Consider the following 21,201-nt stretch of genomic DNA (forward strand, 5'->3'; position numbering starts at 1 on the left):
CACATATTTGTCATGTGATTGATTTTATGTGATGTCATGTTTCAAGGCTTCTGTTGGTTTTTTTCTTAGAGTTAAGACATGTTCTGCCTGATCCAGTGGATCAGAAAAGGAACATTTTTTGCATATTACTGTCATGGCATGCCACACATGGTAAGCTCCACACCTCACCACCTGTTGATTCACTTTAGTTTAATTTACAGTCACTACTTTAAAATATTCTATTTATTGTTCAATATTGTTTCTTTATTAAATGTATTTATTTTTCCATCACACCTTCCAATGTTTATATGGCGTGCACACATATTAACCTTGCAAGGTCAAAGTTCTGTTTTATGTTATATTAATACATCTTTCTTTGTTTGAGTTACCTGGGGGTTGGCTTCTCCTGTCTGGCAAAAGGTGTGGCAAAGGGCTGCCAGACCTGAAGTACCACTGACAGCCTAATTGGATTGCACCACATGCTTCATTGCCTGGGGGGTGTTTCATGTTTGTTTCATTGTTTTGTATTAGTTGGTTATATGGCAGCCATCTTGTTTTCCCCCGTGTATGTCATTTGGTTTAGCTAAACCGGTATTTAAGTTCCCCTGTGTGTCATTTCAGCAGGTCAGTTTATCATATGTTTGTTTGAGGTTTTGTTAATTATTATCTTGAGTTTAGTCTATTGAGTTGACCTCTTTTATTGGTCTGCCTGTTTAAGTTTTGGCTTTGTTAAATATGTTTTCATATTTTTGGGTCAATAAAACCCCTTTGTTGAATTAAAACCACCTGTGTCCTTTATGCTTTACTGCTTGGTCCCTGACAATTACAAATAAACAAAACAAAAAATAAATAAAAAGTCTAAAACATATTCTACAGTAGATGACTGTAGTGAAATAAAGGAAAACATAATCTCTAATAAAAAAAATTCTCATTATGAATACTATAAGATGACCAGCAGAGGGCACAGAGACCAGCCAAAGGTTTTATTAAAAAAGCACTTTATTATTCAAGCAGGTTTTCTCTTTTCAGAATGGAATGATATGAAAGATCTTAAGTTGAGAGTCTCTCTCCTTTGGAGATTAAAAAGGCAAAATGAATAAAAGCAGACATTAAAGAAAACTAAAACAAAACTCAAAATGAGTTGAAAGTGCTCTGTCCCAGCCCAGCTTTGTTGCAGAGGCGTGGGAAAGAAGGCCTGGCTCAGACTGCTCCAGGTCTGGGCAAAAGCCAAATGCAGACCAGGTTTACATTTCTCACCAAACTCATTGGCAATTCACAAGGAGGGCACTGCCTTAAAAATAATAATGTGCCAACCTTCTACAGTAGAAATCAAATAAAAACATCAGCAGCATCCTCAACCTCCAATTACCTAACCGAACAATGTGTGTTGCTCCATCCTATTACTTTGAAAAGGTGGAGCACAGCTGAATTGGAGGAGTGTCGGGGAAAGTGGTCAGCACAGGCAGTCCTGACGGTATGTGGAGTGGTTCAAACAGTCATCGTGCTATAGCTTGATGGTGCCAGTGGGCAGGCTGCTGTTGCACAGTCTGTAGTAGCGAAGATCGTTCACCAGCCGCTGAACGCTTTGAGTGAACGAAGGCAGGTCCTTAGGAAAGAGGAGAAGGAACAGACACTAATATTAATTTATGAAAGAAATGCACAAAAACACATGTCCAGTAAATAGATACAGCCATGACTGATAGAATAGTGAAGCTATAATATATAGGTTTTCCCCAAAACCTCAACAACTCCCACCCCCTAAACCACCTCGTTTCACACGAGGTGCTGAAATACAGTATTCCCTTGATTTACACAGTAAGTGAAATTCTGCTAAATTTGAGTGACATAAATTTACAGACTGATGTAGTGAGTCCACGAAAGGTGAACCATAATGTGGCGCGGGAATACTGTAGTCCAGAATTAATATTCCATTTCAAGCATGAAATAGCAGCAGCAGGCTGAGAGTGTGCATCATCACAGAGACCACCACAACAAGCTATTTCTTATACACACAGTTAAAGATTATTAGCTTTTAATTAATGTGTGGAAACTGGTGCCATCAAGTGGCTACGTCTTGTTTAAATAGACCAATCAGCAGACATTAGGTAAATGCACGCACAGACTGAACTGGCTTCCCTACCTTCAGCTAATTTTTGTAGAAATGGATGAACAGGAAGTTGGCTGGCTCCACTATGGTGGCTCTCATTATACCTAGTATGTCAACATTAATATACAGCAGCACGAAGGGTGTTTATTTACTTTGTTAGACTTAGAGGTTGGCGGATGTTCACTGTGACTGATGTGAGGGCTACAAACTCATGTAAGTTCGAAGAAAAATAAGGGAGTAGTTTTGCCTGCACAACCAGAAACTCTGAAAAATGTCATTTATGCACATCCACACATGAAAAACAACCCAAAAAACAAAACAAAAAACAAAAACAGTCCAGAGGAGTGGTCTTATCAGACAAATTAAAACACCTGCGTGTTTTTATAATGTTAACTAATTATTTACTGTGCAGCCAAAGTTTAACAGAATGCAAGGAGATGGGGTAGCAGCAAATAGCAGATAAGCTATTACAGTTCTAAAGAAAAAAAAAAAAGACTAATTTGATTTCTATGTACAGCTGTTGGAGCAATCTAAGTATTGTTGCCAAATTATTTGTGCAACAAGTGGAAATTCCTGTGTGTGCCAACAGCCCCTGAGATATATTTACCCATATTAACCTATTGGGGGACAATAACTTGCAAGCCCACAGAACAACACGTGCAGCATTTTTTTTTTAGAAAGTGCCACTGAACTTACCTGTTCCAGCTTGAAATTACGTGCGAGAACAGCTCGTTGGCTGCTGTCCACACCGTGGCAGCCATTGAGGAATTCCGGCATGAAGGCCGAATAAAAGGCATCGAAGTCAACAGAGGCCATGTTGTAAATGGCGAGGGTGATTTCCTCCTGAAGAAGGTCGTGACTTTTGTGGAGAAGGACTTGCAGCAGCACATTGATGAAGTGGAAGAGCATTGAGGTCCGGAAAAGCTTCTGAAAGACCCACAAACACACACACACACAAAAAAAAAACGAAAATGAAAATGAGAGTAACGTTAGTATGTGTTATAGAATTCACACATGTGGACGAGGGAAATGTGTGCTGCCTTAGTTGCACTGTGCAAGAATTGTGATGTTGGGACCCATTCACTGCTGCTTTAATTACAGATAATCAAAATAAATACATTAAATTAATTTAAACCTACTTATTATTAGAGTCACACTAACTAGTTAGAAGGAATGCCAGTTGGTTTGGCTTAAGATTTCTGTAAATTAGAAACTGTGATCCAAAAAAATTACTGTCATACTATTAACATCTAAAACAGAAACAAAAATAGAGCGCACTAGTTCCACCTTTTGGAATTAACAGGATGTTACATGTTAAATAAGGAGCCACATTTCATTAGTTACGTATAATCTCTTATTTGGCCGAAGGTAGAATCTGCAATGTTTTTGTATCCACTGTATAGATCATTTGACTAGCAGCAATAATTACTGTCCAGTATCAAGTCCAATAAATTGTATTTAGACCACTAGTTTCAATTCTAAAGCTGAACTTACACTGATGGCTCTAACAGTTAGTTTAACATTATTATGAATATGCTGCACTTGCAGATACACAAAAAGTGAAATCGGTGCACCATTAAAAACCTGAGACTGTGGCAGACTACTTAAAGAGAACGGGTTTGTTTATGCCCTTGCTCCTAAAAATCAACGATCCTGACAAAGTTGAACTCACTCTGTGGTATAACTTGTGCTTGCTGTTGAGAGACTCCAGATAGCACAGATTCTGCTTGAAAATGTGGATATCAGGCTGCAGGAAAGACTGTCCAAAAGCCTGGAAAATATCAGCACACGTCAGGAAATTTAGTGGGACGAGATTCAACAATATCAATAATCACCTCTCCTACAGCTGACATTACAATTATAAGTTCTTTAAACGTCACATTACAAGGATTAGGGCTGTTCTATATGCATGAACGCACCTGCATGGCAGCTGTGAACTGGGCTTCATTTTCCATTGTGTCTTCTGAATCTCCTCTTTGGACACTTGTTAAGACTGAAGTTTTAAAGAAGTACCTCCAGTTTTGGTGAAGTATTTGGTATAGCAACTCAAACATCTCGGCCTTGATGTCTGGAGAGGATCGCTGTCAAACAAACCAGAGATTCATCCATTCATATTTTAGTAAGGTACAGTATGTGTAATTTCTTAAAAAAGAAGTGATATCACAGATGACATTTTAGAGCATACCCACAAGTCAAACAAAACAGTGATGCAACTGACCTCTGCCACAACTGGGTAGACCTGCTCCATGCACAAAGAAAGGATGCTGGGTAGGAAGGGCTTAAAAGCTTGACCGGGCTCTTGCACCACCACCTGTAGGATTTTCAGGAACTTCTGCACCACCCTACACCCTGCACTGCCCTCATGCAAAATACTGGCTGCCAGCTGCTCCCTAGAGCAAATGAAAACAACAGAAGTTACTCAGTGTTAAGATGACGTAAGATAAATGTGACTGCAACAGGTGGCTATTGTTTGACATGACGTCTTGAGCTAGAAGCTTTTTTTAACCTGGTGAACATGCTAAGAAATGTGTGGATGATCTGTCCTGTGAAAGCAACACCCATCTGGACTCGTAACGCCTGGAACAACGTCAAGAAGAAGGCCAACATCTCATCTGTCACATCTACGAAAGAGAAGTGACAATTAACAAAACTGAAGCGATTACCTAACATGTGGATCTGGTATGGTGTTACATGAAATTATCTTGCATGCAGTGGTTAAAGTTAGATAAAACATCTTCTGCAGTATTCATAGTAATCAGCTTTACTGTGGACTTTAAATATATGTGAGTGAATCAAGCTGAAATTCTAGATCAGTGACAACAAAAGTCTATGCTGTGGCCACCAAAGCCTTTTTTTCCACTAGTGCCTACTCGGCTCGACTTAGTTATTAGGGTTTTCCATTAGATGGTAGGTGCCTGGTACTTTTTCAGTACTTACTCAGCCGAGGTGCTAAGGGAGTTGACTTGATTAGAAAATGTGACGTCAACAGCCTGCATGCCACTGACTGGCCAGGGAGTGATGTTGCCGAGTCACGAGAGTGACTCCTTATGCTGGGTTTACACTGTGCGATTTTTTGCCCATTTTGAGCAGATTTTTGAGTCGTGCGACCTTTTTGGCGATCGGCCTGATTTTGACCTTCATCGTGTGTTGTGCATTGTGTAGTACACGTGGGGTAACGAGAAGCGATTAACACCTCACGACCAGCTCCCGATCATCAATCGCTTGGTCGTGAGGGTGTCACCGCAGCTTCTCACACTGCGCACGTGCAAACACAAATGTCAGCGAAAAAGACGGAGTAGCACAGCAGTGCAGTGTGTGATCTGGACACAAGCGATGGAGGCACAACTTGTAGAACTATGGCAAGCTCATCTGAGCCTTTTCGATGTGGCCTCACAAAATTATCACGACCACAACAACCGTGAAAATAGTTGTGTTACGATTTGGGGTTTGGCAGTGTATTGTTTTAGGCGTTTTGTTTTGGCGTGACTGTTATGTGTTTCCTGTTTTACTTTGAAAGTCTGTGTTATCTTAGTGTGTTCAGATTACGTTTCCCTGTCTCGTCAGTTCTGAGTTGCCCCAGCTGTGTTTCCCTCTTGTTGTCCATTTCCTGATTACTCCCTCTAGGTATTTAAACCCTGTGTTTCAGTGTGTCATAGTCGCGACCTTCCCCTCGTTGTAAATAGTTTGGTGTTTTGATGTAAATAAATATCGTATTTTGCTTTAAAGAAAATAGCTGTCGATACTTTCGTTTGGGATTTTTTTTTTTTTGTGTAAGCCCGTATTAGTCTTTTTTTATGGGTTCGCCCTCCTTAAGAGCAGTGAGCTTGGGGGCCTTTTTCCCTTATTTTTATTTTTCCTGTGTTGCACGCCGGTTGCCCAGGCCAGGGTGTAACAGTTGGATCTACACTGCTGCTCAATTACAGCTGCCGGATCAATGTTTTTCATTAGCAATTTAGCAAAGTTGATGGTGGTGGTGTGCGTGTCTGTGTGAGTGAAAGACAGAGAGGGAGAGCGAGCGACAGAATTTCTGTTATAACCTTCATTTTATGGACGCACAGTGTGAGCACTCGGGTCGCATCAGAGCATCGGGCCGTATAGTGCGAGACCCTGCATCGTGACCTACGAACTTCTAACCCCTGCGAGTCAATTGTGCAGTTTGAGCAGAAGCTGAATAACGCGACTGAAAAAAAATAAAAATTAAAAAAAAAATAAAAAAATAAAAAAATAAATAAAATAAAATAAAAAATATCGCACAGTGTCTGCCCAGCTTTAGCAGCAGGCATACCATCGCCTTGATGTCATCCATTGTTGTGTTGCGTTTGTGTCACAATTATGGGACTTCTGGGCCATGTTGCTATGATCCCACCCACACTGATGTGATACTCAATTGTAATGGAAAACGGCAAAAAACCCCCAAAAAAAAACGTCGAGTGCCAGCAGAAAAGAGGCAAAAGTGGACCATTAAAGATGGGCTGGGTTGAGATAATAGCCTGAGTGAATGTATAAAAGATTTCTTAATTTTGTAATTATGTTTGAAATCATCATAAATATTTTAGATTAAGTATTTAAATTTAAAAAGGCGATCAAAACCATGAAAAAAAAAGCCACAAGCTTAATTAAAGTCCATTTTTGATTTGGACTGTGTTTTTAATCTCAGTACTGGCTGTTGGCTATCATGTGGTGAAATGAACATATTTTATAGAAAATTAGTGTCAGCAGTAGAATACAAATTAATCTGTAAAAACAAAAAAGAAGGAAATACTGCATCTTAGCACCATATGCTGATTAAAAGGTGTTTGGAAGGAAAAAGTTCAAAAACTTGTGAATGTGCTGTGGCATTAAGACTGAGAATGACCCAAACCACAGATATTAAACTGACCTGGCTGCTGAATAAACACTGGAAAATGGGTGAGGGACACTTGGACAGACTCCTGAAGACTCTGATAACAGATCTGACGTGACTTGGTGGATTCACTGGAGACACTGTCCACTATGTCTCTGAGCACAGGCAGAGTCTGCTGTATGACTGCTTTGACTACACGAGAGAAAACATAATTAGGTGGACAAAAAGTGACTCAGCATAATAAAATTAAAAGAGATAAGGAGTTACGAAACCTAAGTAAATACTGACTGTCATTCAGGCCAGGCTGCCGTGAAGTAATGTTCACTGTGCCTCTTAAGATACGATATTCTCGAGTGAGCGCAGCCAGCAGGCTGGCGTGGTTGCTTGAGCGTGTCTGCCACTGTTGTTCACTCTCTGGTAAATTTGGCCAAGGAAGCAGCAGCATATTGGATAAAGCCCTACACACCAACATGTGAGCCTGTACGAGAAGATTACTTCATTTACTTCATGTTCAAGGTCACACAGAAAATTTAAATTGGCGACAAAATTTTAAACAAATGTACATATTCACATTGTTATGCTGTGATTGAAACGTGATACTATATAATGATTGATGGAAAATAAAAGTACACTATTTACCTCCTGGGGAAGTCTGCGTGTCTGATTTTGTGTAGTAATCAGGTTGAAGATGTTTTGAACAGCTGGCAAAGTGACCAAGAACACAGGCCTCACTGTAGAGGTTATGGAGACCATCAGATGGCACGCTGACAGCATCAACTTTTCAGGTACCTGAACATTTAAGTGTAAAAATTTTTAAACAGACTAGAAGTGGAAAAATATATTTTATAGCTTTTTAAATTTGCAAAATTTTGTTATAAATACAAGCTAGGGCAAGATAAACTGTATGGATCAGATGTTTCAGATCAGCTTAAAGACATCATGCCTCGTCCCTGTACCAAAGACGCCACGTCCCAGTGGCCCCCAGGATTACAGGCCCGTGGCATTGACCTCCCACATCATGAAGACCCTGTAAAGGCTCCTCCTGGACCAGCTGCGACCCATAGTAAGACCACACCTGGATCCCCTTCAGTTCGCTTATCAGCCTCGTCTCGGAACTGAGGACGCCATCATCTACCTGCTCAATCGTGTCTACACCCATCTGGACCAGCCGGCGAGCACTGTGAGGGTCATGTTTTTTGACTTTTCCAGTGCTTTCAACACCATCAGGCCGACCCTCCTGGGTGATAAGTTAGCAGCGATGCAGGTGGATGCTTCTCTGGTGTCCTGGATTGTTGATTACCTGACAGGAAGACCACAATATGTACGTCTCCCACAGTGTGTGTCTGACAAGGTGATCAGCAACACAGGGGCACCACAGGGGACTGTCCTCTCCCCCTTCCTCTTCACCCTCTACACCACAGACTTCAGCCACTGCACAGAGACCTGCCATCTTCAGAAGTTTTCTGATGACTCTGCGGTGGTTGGATGTATCAGCAGGGATGATGAGACAGAGTACCGGGCTGTGGTCGACTCCTTTGTTACGTGGTGTGAGCAGAATCATCTGCAGCTCAACGTGGCAAAGACCAAGGAACTGATCGTGGACTTCAGGAAGACCAGGAAACACTTGACCCCTGTTTCAATTCAGGGGGTCAGTGTTGACATTGTGGAGGACTATAAATACCTTGGAGTACACATTGACAATAAACTGGACTGGGCTAAAAACACCACAGCACTTTACAGGAAGGGCCAGAGTCGTCTCTATTTTTTGAGGCGACTGAGGTCCTTCAACATCTGCCAGAAAATGCTGAGGATTTTCTATGAGTCTGTGGTGGCCAGTGCGATCCTCTATGCTGTTGCATGCTGGGGGAGCAGGCTGAGGGTCGCAGATGCCAACAGACTTAATAAACTAATCCGTAAGGCCAGCAATGTTGTGGGGATGGAGCTGGACTCCCTCAAGGTGGTGTCGGAGAGGCGGATGCTGTCCAAGATAAAGACAATGTTGGATAACACCTCCCACCCACTCCATGACATGTTGGTCAGTCACAGGAGCTCGTTCAGTGAGAGACTGAGATTACCGAAAAGCACCACTGAACGACACAGGAAATCATTCCTACCTGTGGCCATCTCCCTGTACAACGCATCCACTTAACACACTGTTTGCTGCTACAACTACACATGTTTCTTTTCCAACTATTTATTTATGAGTGACTTATGTATGTATGTATGTATATATATGTATATATTGTACTATTCTTAGTTAGCGTATTGTCTGTCTTGTCTTAATGTTGGTTTAAAATGGAGCACTGTAACAAAAAATAATTTCCCCCAGGGATCAATAAAGTATTCTGATTCTGATGATTCTGATATATAAAAACTGTGAACATGGACTGCATGTTTCAAGCTTTGGTTAACAGTTTCTAAATTATACTTCTTCCTTAATTTTTAAACCACTGTTGCAACATGAAACTTACTGTGTCTGTGACATGCAGTTTCTTATAAACACAGGTTTACTTAAGTCAAAGATTCTGCACAAATTCTTTCTAAAAAAAAATTCTAAATATAAATAGCTGATTAGTTAAGGCTGGATTTGTAATATGCTTGACATTGAAGCTACCTTGGTTGTGATGAGCGGGCTACTGGCGTCGATGGCAGACTTAATGAGGTTGATGAACTGGCTCTGGTTTTGACTGTGGACTTCACTGTAAAACTGTGCAAGCCAGTGAGAATAAGCTTGCAAAGCAGCAAGAGCCTGTGCATGTCTGTAACAAATGAAACCACATACGCACACAGAGTTAAAACACATTTCTTACTTATACTGCTTACCTAATTTGCTAATTTGTGTAACTTTGACATGTCTAAAGCCATGTTCGTGGTAGCATTAATTGTATTTGGCACACAAAAACTCATATCTTCTGAACATAAAACACTGAAGCCAGAGTAAAAATATTCTGTCATTTTATTATGTAAAACATGAGGTTGCTCTGAATGCAAGGCAACTGTGCAGCAAGGGCGGCTGTCCAGTGTCCACAACATTTCACACAAACCCGATAGCTATTCACACGCTCAGCTCCCTGTTCTCTTTTGCATGACACTGTCTTTGACTCCATGAGTCTTTCATTTCTAATGGTTTGATCACATATATAAAATTTTACTGTTCAATGTTCCTTTAAACATGATACTCACACATCAATGAGGTCTGGTTTGAGCACAGAAGGCACAGCAGTCTCCAGGTCATAGAGGCTGGTCTGGGAGCCATAACAAGTCACTTCAACCAATCTTAAAAAAGAGGCAAATGTTCCTTTTTGATATTTTACTCATTCCTTAAAACCATCAGTTAAAATATGAAGAACTCAGAATTCATACAACCAAAGAGCAACTTAAATAAATCACACACACAAAAAAGAGAAGGCAATGTCAAGATAAGATTTTGTAATGCTGGCGACAAAAGTCTGCAACACTAACAGCGTACATTTTTAAATACAAACATAGGATTCGGAGGGGTTTGCTATGAAGAAAGATTAAAGTTAGGAGGCTACATATGAACTTTTGCTAGTTAAGCTATAACGCATTAAAGCTTTCTTTAAACCCTTTAATATTTAAATGTATCCAGTTTAAGGTGGATCTATCGTCTTATTCGCAACACTGATTCATTGTACTGTTATATTATTTATGTTCTTTATACACTTTTAATCATCTTGATTGATAACATCTCTGATTGGAGTAAGCAGAACTAAAAGGGAACTTCTTTTTTTTTTTGCTGAAGAACTGTAATATGATGTGTTAAATCACCCTTTTTAATCTGAGCGTGCACAGAATCTGAAGCAGAAAGCCAAGCTTAACAGAAAGTTGATAATCATTAACTCAAACTGGAGTTTGAGGTTTTGTTGAACCAACTAAAAGCAAACAAAGTCTGGCTATGTTGACCTTGATTTGTAATACACGCTTACCTCTCTACCACAGCCAGGGCGTCACTGAAACGTGCAGCAAAAATATCTCCAATGAAATACTCAGCCAAGCGTCCAACAGCCTGAAGTAGGGAGCTGAGGTCCCTGAGAGAACAGTGAAGTCGGCGACAGTCGTTCTCAGCAGTGATATTTAGCCGTCGACCTAGATAAAAACAACAAAGAGACAAGAAAACAAATGTTACAGGATCGATCTAATATTTTAATCTACAGAAGTGATGTCATTTTTGAGTCGACATAAAAACAATGTTTTTTTTCCCCCATCAATAAATTGTACTTACTTGTGCCAGTAGTCACAATAAACTGCTGTAAACCGAGGTATACGTCCAAATTTTCTTGAAGAACTGGAAACTTTAGAGCAAAAAGAAGAATAAGGAGGAAATTGTTACATGTACTAACACCCCCACATTATTATAACCTCAGAACTCACAGGCAACTTAAATCATTACTAAAAGACCTACTCAATTTTAAGGCAGCAAGTTCAAAATAAAATTTAATTCAGTTTTATAAAAAGAGTTATAAATAAGTATAATAAAGCCACAATTATCTTCTTTGAAATGATGGTGGTATTGGTTTTCGTGAATGAGATATTCTCATGACTCATCGAGTGATGCTACTACCAGCCAATCGGTGGCATGCAGTCTGACAACGTCACATTTTAGGTACTATTATGACACTATTACACTACTACATTATGACCTAATGGAAAACCCTGAAAACCATGGCGAGTCAATCCGAGCAGGTACTAATGAGGCTTAAGACACCTTGGTGTGTATTTGATGACAGTTTAACCTATTAATGTACTCCTTTACAACAAAATTTACAATGCAGAACAGAAAATACTTCATGCCATCATTGTCAAGTGATTTCACTGTTTAAGGAAACTACACTGTGCTGATAAATGGGTCATCATGAGGTTATGAGCATTTCTGCTACTAGATTTTCCAAATCTAAAAATAATAAAGCTCTGATCTGGTCTATTTAAAACGTCTCTAAACTGCCTTACAAAATACAAAAGGTGACACCAACAGTGATTTCTTACCAAAGTAGAGAATGCATAGGATGGGAGCAGCTCCATCACCTTGGCAACCACCTCCAGACTCTGACGCAGGTACCTTTGCCACTCAGTCTGTTGCTATGGTTACAAAATGAAGCAGAGTAGTCAGACACTGAAGATAAAACCATTTCTTTAGTCTGTACTTATGCTTAAAGCAAATTTAATGCTTCATGTGGCTACAAGATAGACAGATAATATGAAACAGTGCAGATGATATTTGTAATAATTTTACATTATTAAATGTTCTTACATCATCATCCAGAGTCTCGTCGTCCAGCTCTTCTAACTGGGCTTGATTGCATCTGAACTGTATGCGATTCAGAACTTCCCTTAACAGAAGACCTAAGGCATCTTTGTACCTGCCCAGTTGGCACATGAATACATTACACAACAGCAACTTCACACTCAAGAATGAATGACAAAATAGGAAATCATTAAATCAACTTTAGTTCTTTGAGTGTTTCTGTAAATATCTCTTGAGCGTCTTACCTATTCAGGACACTTTCTCTGTCTGGTAGCCTGCTTTTGATTTTCGTTGTTAAAAAATCCAAAAACACACTCCAAATGTCCAAACAGGCAAAATAGCCTTCATGGGTGGGCTTAAAAAAAAAAAAAAATGTGCATGAGAAGGAAGTTTACATAGAATCTTTAGCTGCATTGCATGAACGTGGAAAAGGTAATCATTACCTGGTTGAAAGTGTACTTGAAAAGCAGGGCAAGAAACTCTACAATAGGAAACTGAGGACTTGACTCAATTCGCCTCAAGTGAACACTGACAAACAGACGCAGGAAGTCTGTAAACTTTTCCAGGTAACTGCAAGATAAGAAAGGAATAACTGAAGCAAAAAGTCGGGACATACATCTTACATTTAAAACATGAAATATTAAATACAAAATATATTTGGTCTAAATGGTCAACAATATTATTACTTATCAGATTAAGTGCAGCATGTAACTTGATCATAATGTTTCATAATCCTGCAGATGCAATGTTTAAGGGCATAACAATGTGGCGCATGTGTCTGACCACTCATGAAAATTTACAATGTCACAGATGTGTCTTAAAAAAGCTTAATGAAAGAGACACAGGTAAAAATGACTACATCTAGTATAATCTTCAAAATAAAATATATACAACTTATCATCCTGCAAGCAGCCTATTTAAATAAATATATATATTACATAAGAAACTAGGGCTGTGCGATATGACCAAAATCTCATATCCCGATATAAGAATTCTATCGTCCCGATAATGATATAAATCACAAAAATGTAACATTTTCTGTAAATTCTGTGAATCTCGGGCAGCTCGACTTGCGGGAAGTGTTTCCAGCTGCGCGTCATGTAGCTGGAGTCGAGTGTTTTAACCGATGTATGAAACGATACATTTTTAGACATAAGTTGTAAAGGCTGCCGTTTTCTTTGTGAGTATTTATTACATGGCGTGCTGCGGGGAAAAGCCTGTTCTAACGTTTGAGTCTAAGGTTTATTTTTTAGCACCTGACGGCTCTTTTTTTTAAAGCTCTTTCACGTGATTCAGTTTATTTTGAAAAGTCTCAACAGGATCTTGAGCTTTATTGTGAAAGATTTGTGGAACATAAACAAGCGGACACGCGATGCTGTTACTGTCGTTGTTGCTAACCACAACGCATAAAAACAGGCGCTTGTCGGTCCATAGTGTGGTTATATTAAATATAAGAGAAAGAGAGAACTTTAAGAAATTAATATAGCCACTACAGTGACCATCAAAACGGTGAAAAAAATATTACCGTAAACAGTTTATTTTGCGACACCACGAAACAAACGATAGCGTAAAATGAAACGATAGATGTTTTTATATCGTCATCCGATATACATCGTTATATCGAACAGCCCTATAAGAAACTAATAGATATTTGCAAAAGGAAACATTCTTAACAAAGACCAATAGGGATGGCAGAAACCCCCGCCCAAAAAAATCAATACATAAAAATAGGACAGACAAAAAAGGGAAAAAAAACAAAAAAAACAAACAACTTAAAATAGCTGACTGGTCTTTGTACTCAATCTCTTCATATTCTGCAACCCATCTGAAACTTGTGGTGCAGACTGCCAACATATTATCATCAGTCTGAGTCCATGTCAATAAGAACAACTCTGGCTGCCAGCTGGTTGCATTCTAGTTAAAAACCATGAAACACAAAGGTTGCTAAATGCAAATTTAAAGGTTAATTAGGAATTTTCTGTCTATGAAAACAACAACAGATACACGATTTTCAATGATTTATCACAGTTAATTGCTGTATTATCAGAAACAGATTGCACATAATTGCCAACTTGACCCCACTCAATTGCAGACTGACTCCCATCTTTTATGGCAGGTTTTAGTGACAGTGTTGGTATGACTGACAATCTCATAAAAAAGTAAGATAACTTCTTCCTGATTGGGTATTGACAAAGTTAACTCTGAGGACATAATGAAGTTGAAAAAAGGTAATAAATAACAATATTGGCCAATGCAATACTATTGCAAGTAAAGTTATGTGATAGTGTCATATTGTGGGGTGCGACCAAAATACCAATTGGTAAGTGGCAATGACATAACATGGAGGGAGAATGCCGCTGATACCTGTGTCATAGGGTAAGTAAATGGCTGTACAGAGTGAGTTTGCTCATGCACCAATGCTCTGGTCAAATTAAGAATTGAGCCATACCTCTCATCAAGTTCCTGTAAGCGGCTCTTGATTGTATGAGCATTATTTTCTCGTGTCAGCCTTTGAAGAAGAAAAAAGGTCTGCTGGAACATTCGCAGCAAGTACTCCTCAAAATCCATTGGCACGCAGTTCTTTGACACCAGTTCATTGACACAGGTCATGGCAAGTAAACCAAGCCGGGCCCGGTCCACCTTGTTAGCCTCGTTTTGCTGTCCGTTTAGCTCTCCTCCATTTGATGTTGGTGGCATTGTCCCAGGATTAAGCTGTCCATTTGAGGAGGAGGAGTTGGAAGAAATGAAGGAGTCTGTCTTGGCCTTTGGCCGAAGATCACAGCCAAATCGTGCAAAATGGAAAATGGATGCCAACAAGGTGGGCGTAATACTTGTAGACAAAGGGATCCAGCTGAACAGGTGGGCCAAGCACTCCAAAACAAGGCAACAGAGCTGATGACTCTCATTGTCCAATGCTGCCATGGGCTGACAAAGCAGTTTTGAGTACTGGCTACCTTGAAACAAGCTGCCCAGCAATTCCACTGATTCAAAAACACAAAATGTTATGGTTAATAAAGAAGAAACAAACTCCTGTTTCACAATTTTAAGTCTTTCCCATTTTAACCATTGAAAGGGACAATTCACTCACTGCTTTCCCCTGAGGTGGGTGAGGGAGGCGGTGTAGAAGCTATGACACTGTGCTTGTCCCAGTATGTCTCCAGAATTCCTGAAAACAAGTACCCAGTTACTAACACATACTGAAAGATGTCTGATTTGTCATATTTGATCCTAAATAAAGTTAGCAAACCTTATTATATTTTTTATATAGTAGTACTTTACTCTTAACAGTACACCTGCATTTACTACTGTCCTTTCCATCCTTTGAAACGTGGCATATTAAGATCCCTCAAAAATGTTGCGAAACTGTTTGCTAGAATATAGGGACACCTCTGAATCTTCCAAAAAAACAAAACAAATATTAATTTGTTGCAGGGGGACAGGGAGAGACCCCTGTTAAGTAGTACTAAGAGTTCACAAAGCATTAAAGGTTGTCCTCACCGGTCAACAGTCCAAGCACTGTTGGCACCTGCTCCAGCAGCAGTTTGCGGAGCTCCTCTTTCCTGGCAACACTCAGGTCTTCCCTAGGACATGCAAGCTCTTCTGATGTGGTTTTTAACATAACCAACCCCAGTGGAGCCAGAGCCGGGGACTGGATCAACTATAGACAGGAGATTGATGGACACACACACACAGTTCAAAAAGTTAATTTTATCAACTACCTAGTGACCTACCTAATTCTCCAAAATACTTTCCAAGCTGTTTGGTTAAAAGCCTGCTGACAGACTTTATAGAAGTTGGTTAACAGATCAGGTTATTTCGTTGTGTACACTTAAAGCCTAACACAGCTGTTTTAGAATAAAACAAAAGGACCTTTATTGAATGTAATTTCCCTTTACAGAACAAATGCATTACACATACTAAGTTTGGCTGTTTAAGGAGGCATTGATTAGCAAAACACACCACGAGACAAGATGATATCAAGCTCTAGTTCATGTGGCTTACCACTCTGAATGAACAACTTAATGCAGAAATCATTTGGGTTTATTTCAGATATTTCATGAGATTAAAACAAAAATGTATTTTTCTTGGATTATAACTGAACTTCTCTATTTAAGACTGTGCCACTTCCTCAAAACATCTTTGTGCAAACTTAAAATGCTGACATAAGTACAGCAAATTGATTAAAAACACAACAACAACAACAAAAAAAAGAAAAACAAAAGACAACCTCAAAGGAAATTGGAATAAATGTGACCAGAAGGGAAGAACAGAGACGGGATATTTTTTAGGACTACTTCAAATTACACAAGAACATATATATGTTCCATGCAACAGAAGCTCTGGTTTTATAATGCAACTTTTGTGTCTTCATCAGCTTCATTTCATTACTTAACCCTTCCACCAATAAAGATGACCTCCCCTGTACCGATAATGACAAGTTTTGACACTTCATCAGTATCAAAGATGTGGTTTGATATTGAGAGACCACCCTCACTAACTTTTGTTGCAAACCAAGTCATTTTGTTCACTAAACAGGCCTAAAATATGACAGACACCACTCAGGTCAGAAAAACAGCTTCAAGGGTTACTCCTTACCTGAAGGGTGTTTGTAAAGAAATCGTGGTAGAACATCGGCCAATCCTGGCGACCAATGTCTACAATGACTTTACAAAGCTTATTACGGATAAAATAGGGCACAGATTTGTGCTGAGCAAGGAGGAGTTTGGGAAGACAGCTGCGAATCTCCATCTTGTCCTGGGAAGCAACTCCAATCCACATCTTGTTTACCAGGTTCTGAAAATTACAATTAGCAATCAACTGTAAAACATGTGTACAGATGACAAAAACATTTATACAAACATATGCAGTGCACTTCCACAATGTCTTAGGCCCATTTTATAAGGGATTATTTTTTCCCCACCCAATCTGTGCACAGAACTCCACAATGACCAAGGAAAAATATTTGTCAATTTATTGGAAGGACCCTTCACTTGGGTAAAGCACCTTTGCCAGGTATAGTATCTCAAATCGTCTTGGGGAAGATCCTGCAAGCCTTTTACATTTTAAAACATTTCTTTCGTTATTGGAGGAATTTTTATTGTTGAACCAATGATGGGGAGCATCAGTGCGCAGGATTTTCAGGTCTGCTATGTTTCCCAAAGCTACTGCTCTTTCCCCTCTTGCTCAATTACATTTATAAATCACCAGCCTGAAAGCCAACTACACTCTGGAAAAAAGGCTTTCACTGAACAGGGCTGCTCATCATTTTCCAGCATCGATCTGACCTTCCTGACCATCCACCATCTAAGAAAAACACCATCCCATCATGCTGCTGCTACTAACAGCTGCCTGTCTTTGGTTCCCTCCACACAGTGTGGCAAAACACACTTTTTGTGTTCCACGAACCAGCGACCTGTCCAGGGTGTACCCTGCGTCTTGTCTTATGAAAGCTTGGACAGGCTTCATCTCATTGCAGCCATAAACTGGACAGGCAATTAGGAACAAATGGATCAGACCACAGGATTTTGCTTCCGTGTTCTGAGTTGTTCAGGTGTATTGGGAAAATTCTCAGCCGTTTAGTGAGGAATAGTGGCCACTCTAGTGATAGACTGGTAAAATGTTGTAGTTCCTAACAGCTTTCACTTAAGAATCAGAGGTTTCAGTGCTCTTGACTCCTGAATGAAACTAAGGTATTTTTATCTCTTCTTTTAATTGCAACCCCCTCCAGCTCTCACTAGACTTGAATCACAGCTTGCAGGAAATTCTCTAAATCTCATAGCTTGGTTTTAACTCTAACATACACCACAGATAGTGAGAAAGTCAAGGCTGATGTTTTCAGTTCTAAATTATGTTGAATTAAGACACAAGTCCCAATCAGCTGTACAACAACCCCACAACCCACGGATAAAAGTAGGATGTCATATGCAAGAAAGGGAATACTTCAGTAAAGGTTTTATATTAAATAAAAGATGTAATCCATTTAAGATTAGTCTGAAACATAATATAATGAGGTTAAAAAAAATTAAGCATTTCAGATATACATTTTAAGTTAAAGGCAGTTTTTAAAGGGCACTTTATGCTCATTCTTTCATTCTGTGGTAAATTTGCTACACTTTTAACTAACTTCACTTGCAGAATTATAAAAAATGAGGAAACAGGAAAAGGCCATGAAATACATTCTTGTTAACATACGCCTCTTCTTGCAGTATGCATTTATTAAGTATCTAAAATTATCTGAAAACAAAATGTTGAAAAAAAAGAAGAAGAGAGAAAGCTCTTGCTAGTACTTTGAACTGAGAACATGCATCTTCCACCTACAGGACTTACTTCAAATACTGTGAGACTGTACATCATTACATACTCATTCCGAGTATTGGAGAGGAAGAACATGCAATGGCGCCACGCTCCAGTCTGCTGTGCAAAGTTATTCAGCAGCTCTTCTGCAGAAAAAAGGAAGTAAGCATGAGCTCTCACAGAAGTAGTTCAATACTAGCACCTCGCTAGCAATCAGACTGAAAGTAATGCGTCACAACACAGGAAGTGGATTTAAAAAACCAAGAATGCAAAAGATTAATGTTTTTTATAGAAACAAAACAATTTTAGACCACCTTAAACATGATCCTGACACTCAACAGTATCTCTGTATTTATAGATCCAGACTATTCAAAGCAGAAATATATTATCGTTTAAGAATTTTAAGGATAAGGGCAAGAGAGTTTCACATAGAGGAAACTCTACCGTTCATCTACATCAAAAGACAAAGGCTCCTTTAGCTTTCTTTTTTTTTTTTAAACCAAGAACTGAGCTCTACAAAGGTTTCCCTTTAATAAAGCACATAACAATTTTAAAGTTAATGCATGTGCTATGAGACATTTTAAATGGTATAGAAATGGTATAGTACTTCTGGTAACAATTAGCAAGGGCTGGTACCGATTAGAAATGTTTAAGGTTAAGAGTCAACTAGCCTCGCACAACATGAGCACATTGTGGTCAACCTATCCACAGATATGAATGACAGACCAACATTCACCAAGAAATGCATTGATTAGGTTCCTTTTTCCATATTTAATTAAACATTTTTAGCTCTTCTTTAATTACTGTAGATATTTTGAATTTATTCAAGAGCAAAAACAGGTAATCACACAGGAAATGAGGAGGAGTGGTCAACGTGCATGAAACGTTTGTACATTACTGTGGATGATTATGGGGTAGACACATTAACCCTCAATTACACATTCTTACACTGCTCTGTGTCATTTCCATTTCAGACCAGCCTGATGGGAACCTTAAAATACTGCATCATGGTCATACTTCTTAAGTGTACTGTTTTGCAAGACCTTACTTACCGATTTCTCTTTTTCGCTCATTAGTTGTGCAGCTATGAAAGAACTCCGTCATCAGCCCCTCTAGTGCGCGCAGCGATGCCTCCTCTGAAGCCTAATAGGTAATAGAAAGTAAAGTACAAACAACATGAGCGATCCATCACCATATAGAGCATAGAATCACTAAGTCTTTAGAGGAATTCCTTTGTTTTTTGTGTACAATCGTGGTATAACCACTCAATCGTGCTTAAATACAGAAAGAGTCCTCATACACATGTTCACACATAGTAAAGAGAACAATACACTGGCATACAAGTATCTTGTTCTTATAGCCAATTATTACACCAGCTTGCTGTTTGGTTAAAGCACTTAGTTATAAAAGGCAACAGCACAGGCTTAATCGTAATATAGTTTGGCACTACCCTTGTTTTCTCATGTGGATGAAGTTGGGCCTTGCCTACCGAACGCAAGATAGCATATCGAGATTTTAGCCCCTATGCCAGGCAAGTCTGAATTCCACAAATAAGCCACAACTTGCCGAGACTCAACACTAGTCAAACAAAATATTCGGTTTTGCAAGATGGGCGTCCTGTGCCGTAAAATGGCTTTAAGAGCTGTCACATCCTGTGAAATACCTGGCCTCAGAACCGTTAGATAACAAAAAAGGTATACAGGTATAAGTGCATACAACGTATCCCCATACGCTGCCAGTTGTATGCTAATGTATTTATCTTCACTAATGACAGATCTTTATATTCAGAAGTAGAATAAAGAGTTAAGCTTATCCATTGCGTTAGCCCTCAGCAGGAAGGGAGGAAGAAAGATGAACAACTGGATAAATACCAGAGTTTAAATTATACTTACCATGTTTAGCTGGCTCGGATGCTGTCTTCAGTTGACTTAGTCGCTGGTTAATTACAGTAATAAGCCAACATTAGTTACCCAGTTAGCCAATCGTGCGGCTAACATTAGCTATGGTACTGCTGGCTAACGTAACCGCAAAGGGTTATCATCATGCTCAGCTCGACTGCTTAAACTGATATCTACATAAAACTAGCTAGCAAAGGCTGGCCTCGCTGACTGTGCTTTGAATGTATATATATATATATATTTTTTTTTTAACCTTGCTCGAATAAAGCGGTTTTCGACTACCAGGCATAAAGACTTGACATTAAATTAGCTATGCCGAGCCCAGAGGCTAGCCGCATTGCAGCTCAACGCTAATTCCACCGTTAGGTTGAATACAGAAATATAGTTTTGTCAGCATCTAGCCGACACCACGTAAGTGTGCAGCTTTAATTAGCGTTTTGTGTCAGGCATTTTGATGCTAAATTACCCAGTTGCTAACGCTGCAGCGGATGGCTAGCCAGTTAGCTTTTCTAGAAGGATGAAGGAATAATTTTCGTTCGCTAACTGTCAACCGCAGACATGCTCCTGTGTCCGGACACGACAGTCTCGATTTCTAAAGTCAAAGCGGGCTTTAAAAACGCACAAACAAAAACGTTTACAAATCCGCAACAACAATAATTATAAAATGCTATCAGCGACCGTTCCTGTCATTCCCCTTCTCGGTGCTTAGGGCGGCTCAAGAATAAAGCTAGCTTGCAGGTTTCAGGGTCTCCATTGCAACTTCCTCTTTTGCTGCAAACAACCCAATCAGCTCTGTCAAGTCACTCACATTAAGAAA

General features: G+C 39.4%; 1 protein-coding gene across 2 annotated transcripts; it reads right to left on the bottom strand.

Annotated features, from left to right (window-relative positions):
• Nucleotides 1-955: 955 nt before the first annotated feature.
• Nucleotides 956-21,174, bottom strand: xpo6 (exportin 6). Of its 2 annotated transcripts, XM_085453906.1 has the most exons (25): nt 20,851-21,174; nt 20,379-20,421; nt 19,539-19,629; nt 18,520-18,632; nt 16,789-16,986; nt 15,691-15,850; nt 15,281-15,358; nt 14,642-15,173; nt 12,636-12,762; nt 12,438-12,547; nt 12,199-12,307; nt 11,934-12,026; nt 11,173-11,242; nt 10,877-11,036; nt 10,113-10,205; nt 9,544-9,688; nt 7,569-7,718; nt 7,218-7,407; nt 6,966-7,121; nt 4,593-4,707; nt 4,305-4,476; nt 4,006-4,167; nt 3,759-3,857; nt 2,783-3,013; nt 956-1,585 (listed from the first exon to the last, which is right to left on the bottom strand). In XM_085453906.1, the coding sequence occupies exons 2-25, from the start codon at nt 20,379-20,381 to the stop codon at nt 1,484-1,486; spliced, it is 3,459 nt and encodes a 1,152-aa protein (XP_085310032.1). In that variant the 5' UTR covers nt 20,382-20,421; nt 20,851-21,174; the 3' UTR covers nt 956-1,483. The 2 variants fall into 2 exon arrangements, with proteins under 2 accessions (XP_085310032.1, XP_085310031.1); XM_085453905.1 differs by having other exon boundaries at nt 20,379-21,174.
• Nucleotides 21,175-21,201: the final 27 nt, after the last annotated feature.

This window comes from Copadichromis virginalis, linkage group LG4 (assembly GCF_057382275.1).
Source record: "Copadichromis virginalis isolate Kocher_CV1m ecotype Utaka linkage group LG4, C_Virginalis_male_GT1.1, whole genome shotgun sequence".
Taxonomy (NCBI): Eukaryota; Metazoa; Chordata; class Actinopteri; order Cichliformes; family Cichlidae; genus Copadichromis; species Copadichromis virginalis.

Coding starts and splice junctions, on each gene's coding strand:
- xpo6 (XM_085453906.1), bottom strand. Junction 12,027..12,198: donor ACGAGACTCTGGATGATGAT/GTAAGAACATTT, acceptor TTGTAACCATAG/CAACAGACTGAGTGGCAAAG. Junction 3,014..3,758: donor AGCACAAGTTATACCACAGA/GTGAGTTCAACT, acceptor TGGGTCTTTCAG/AAGCTTTTCCGGACCTCAAT.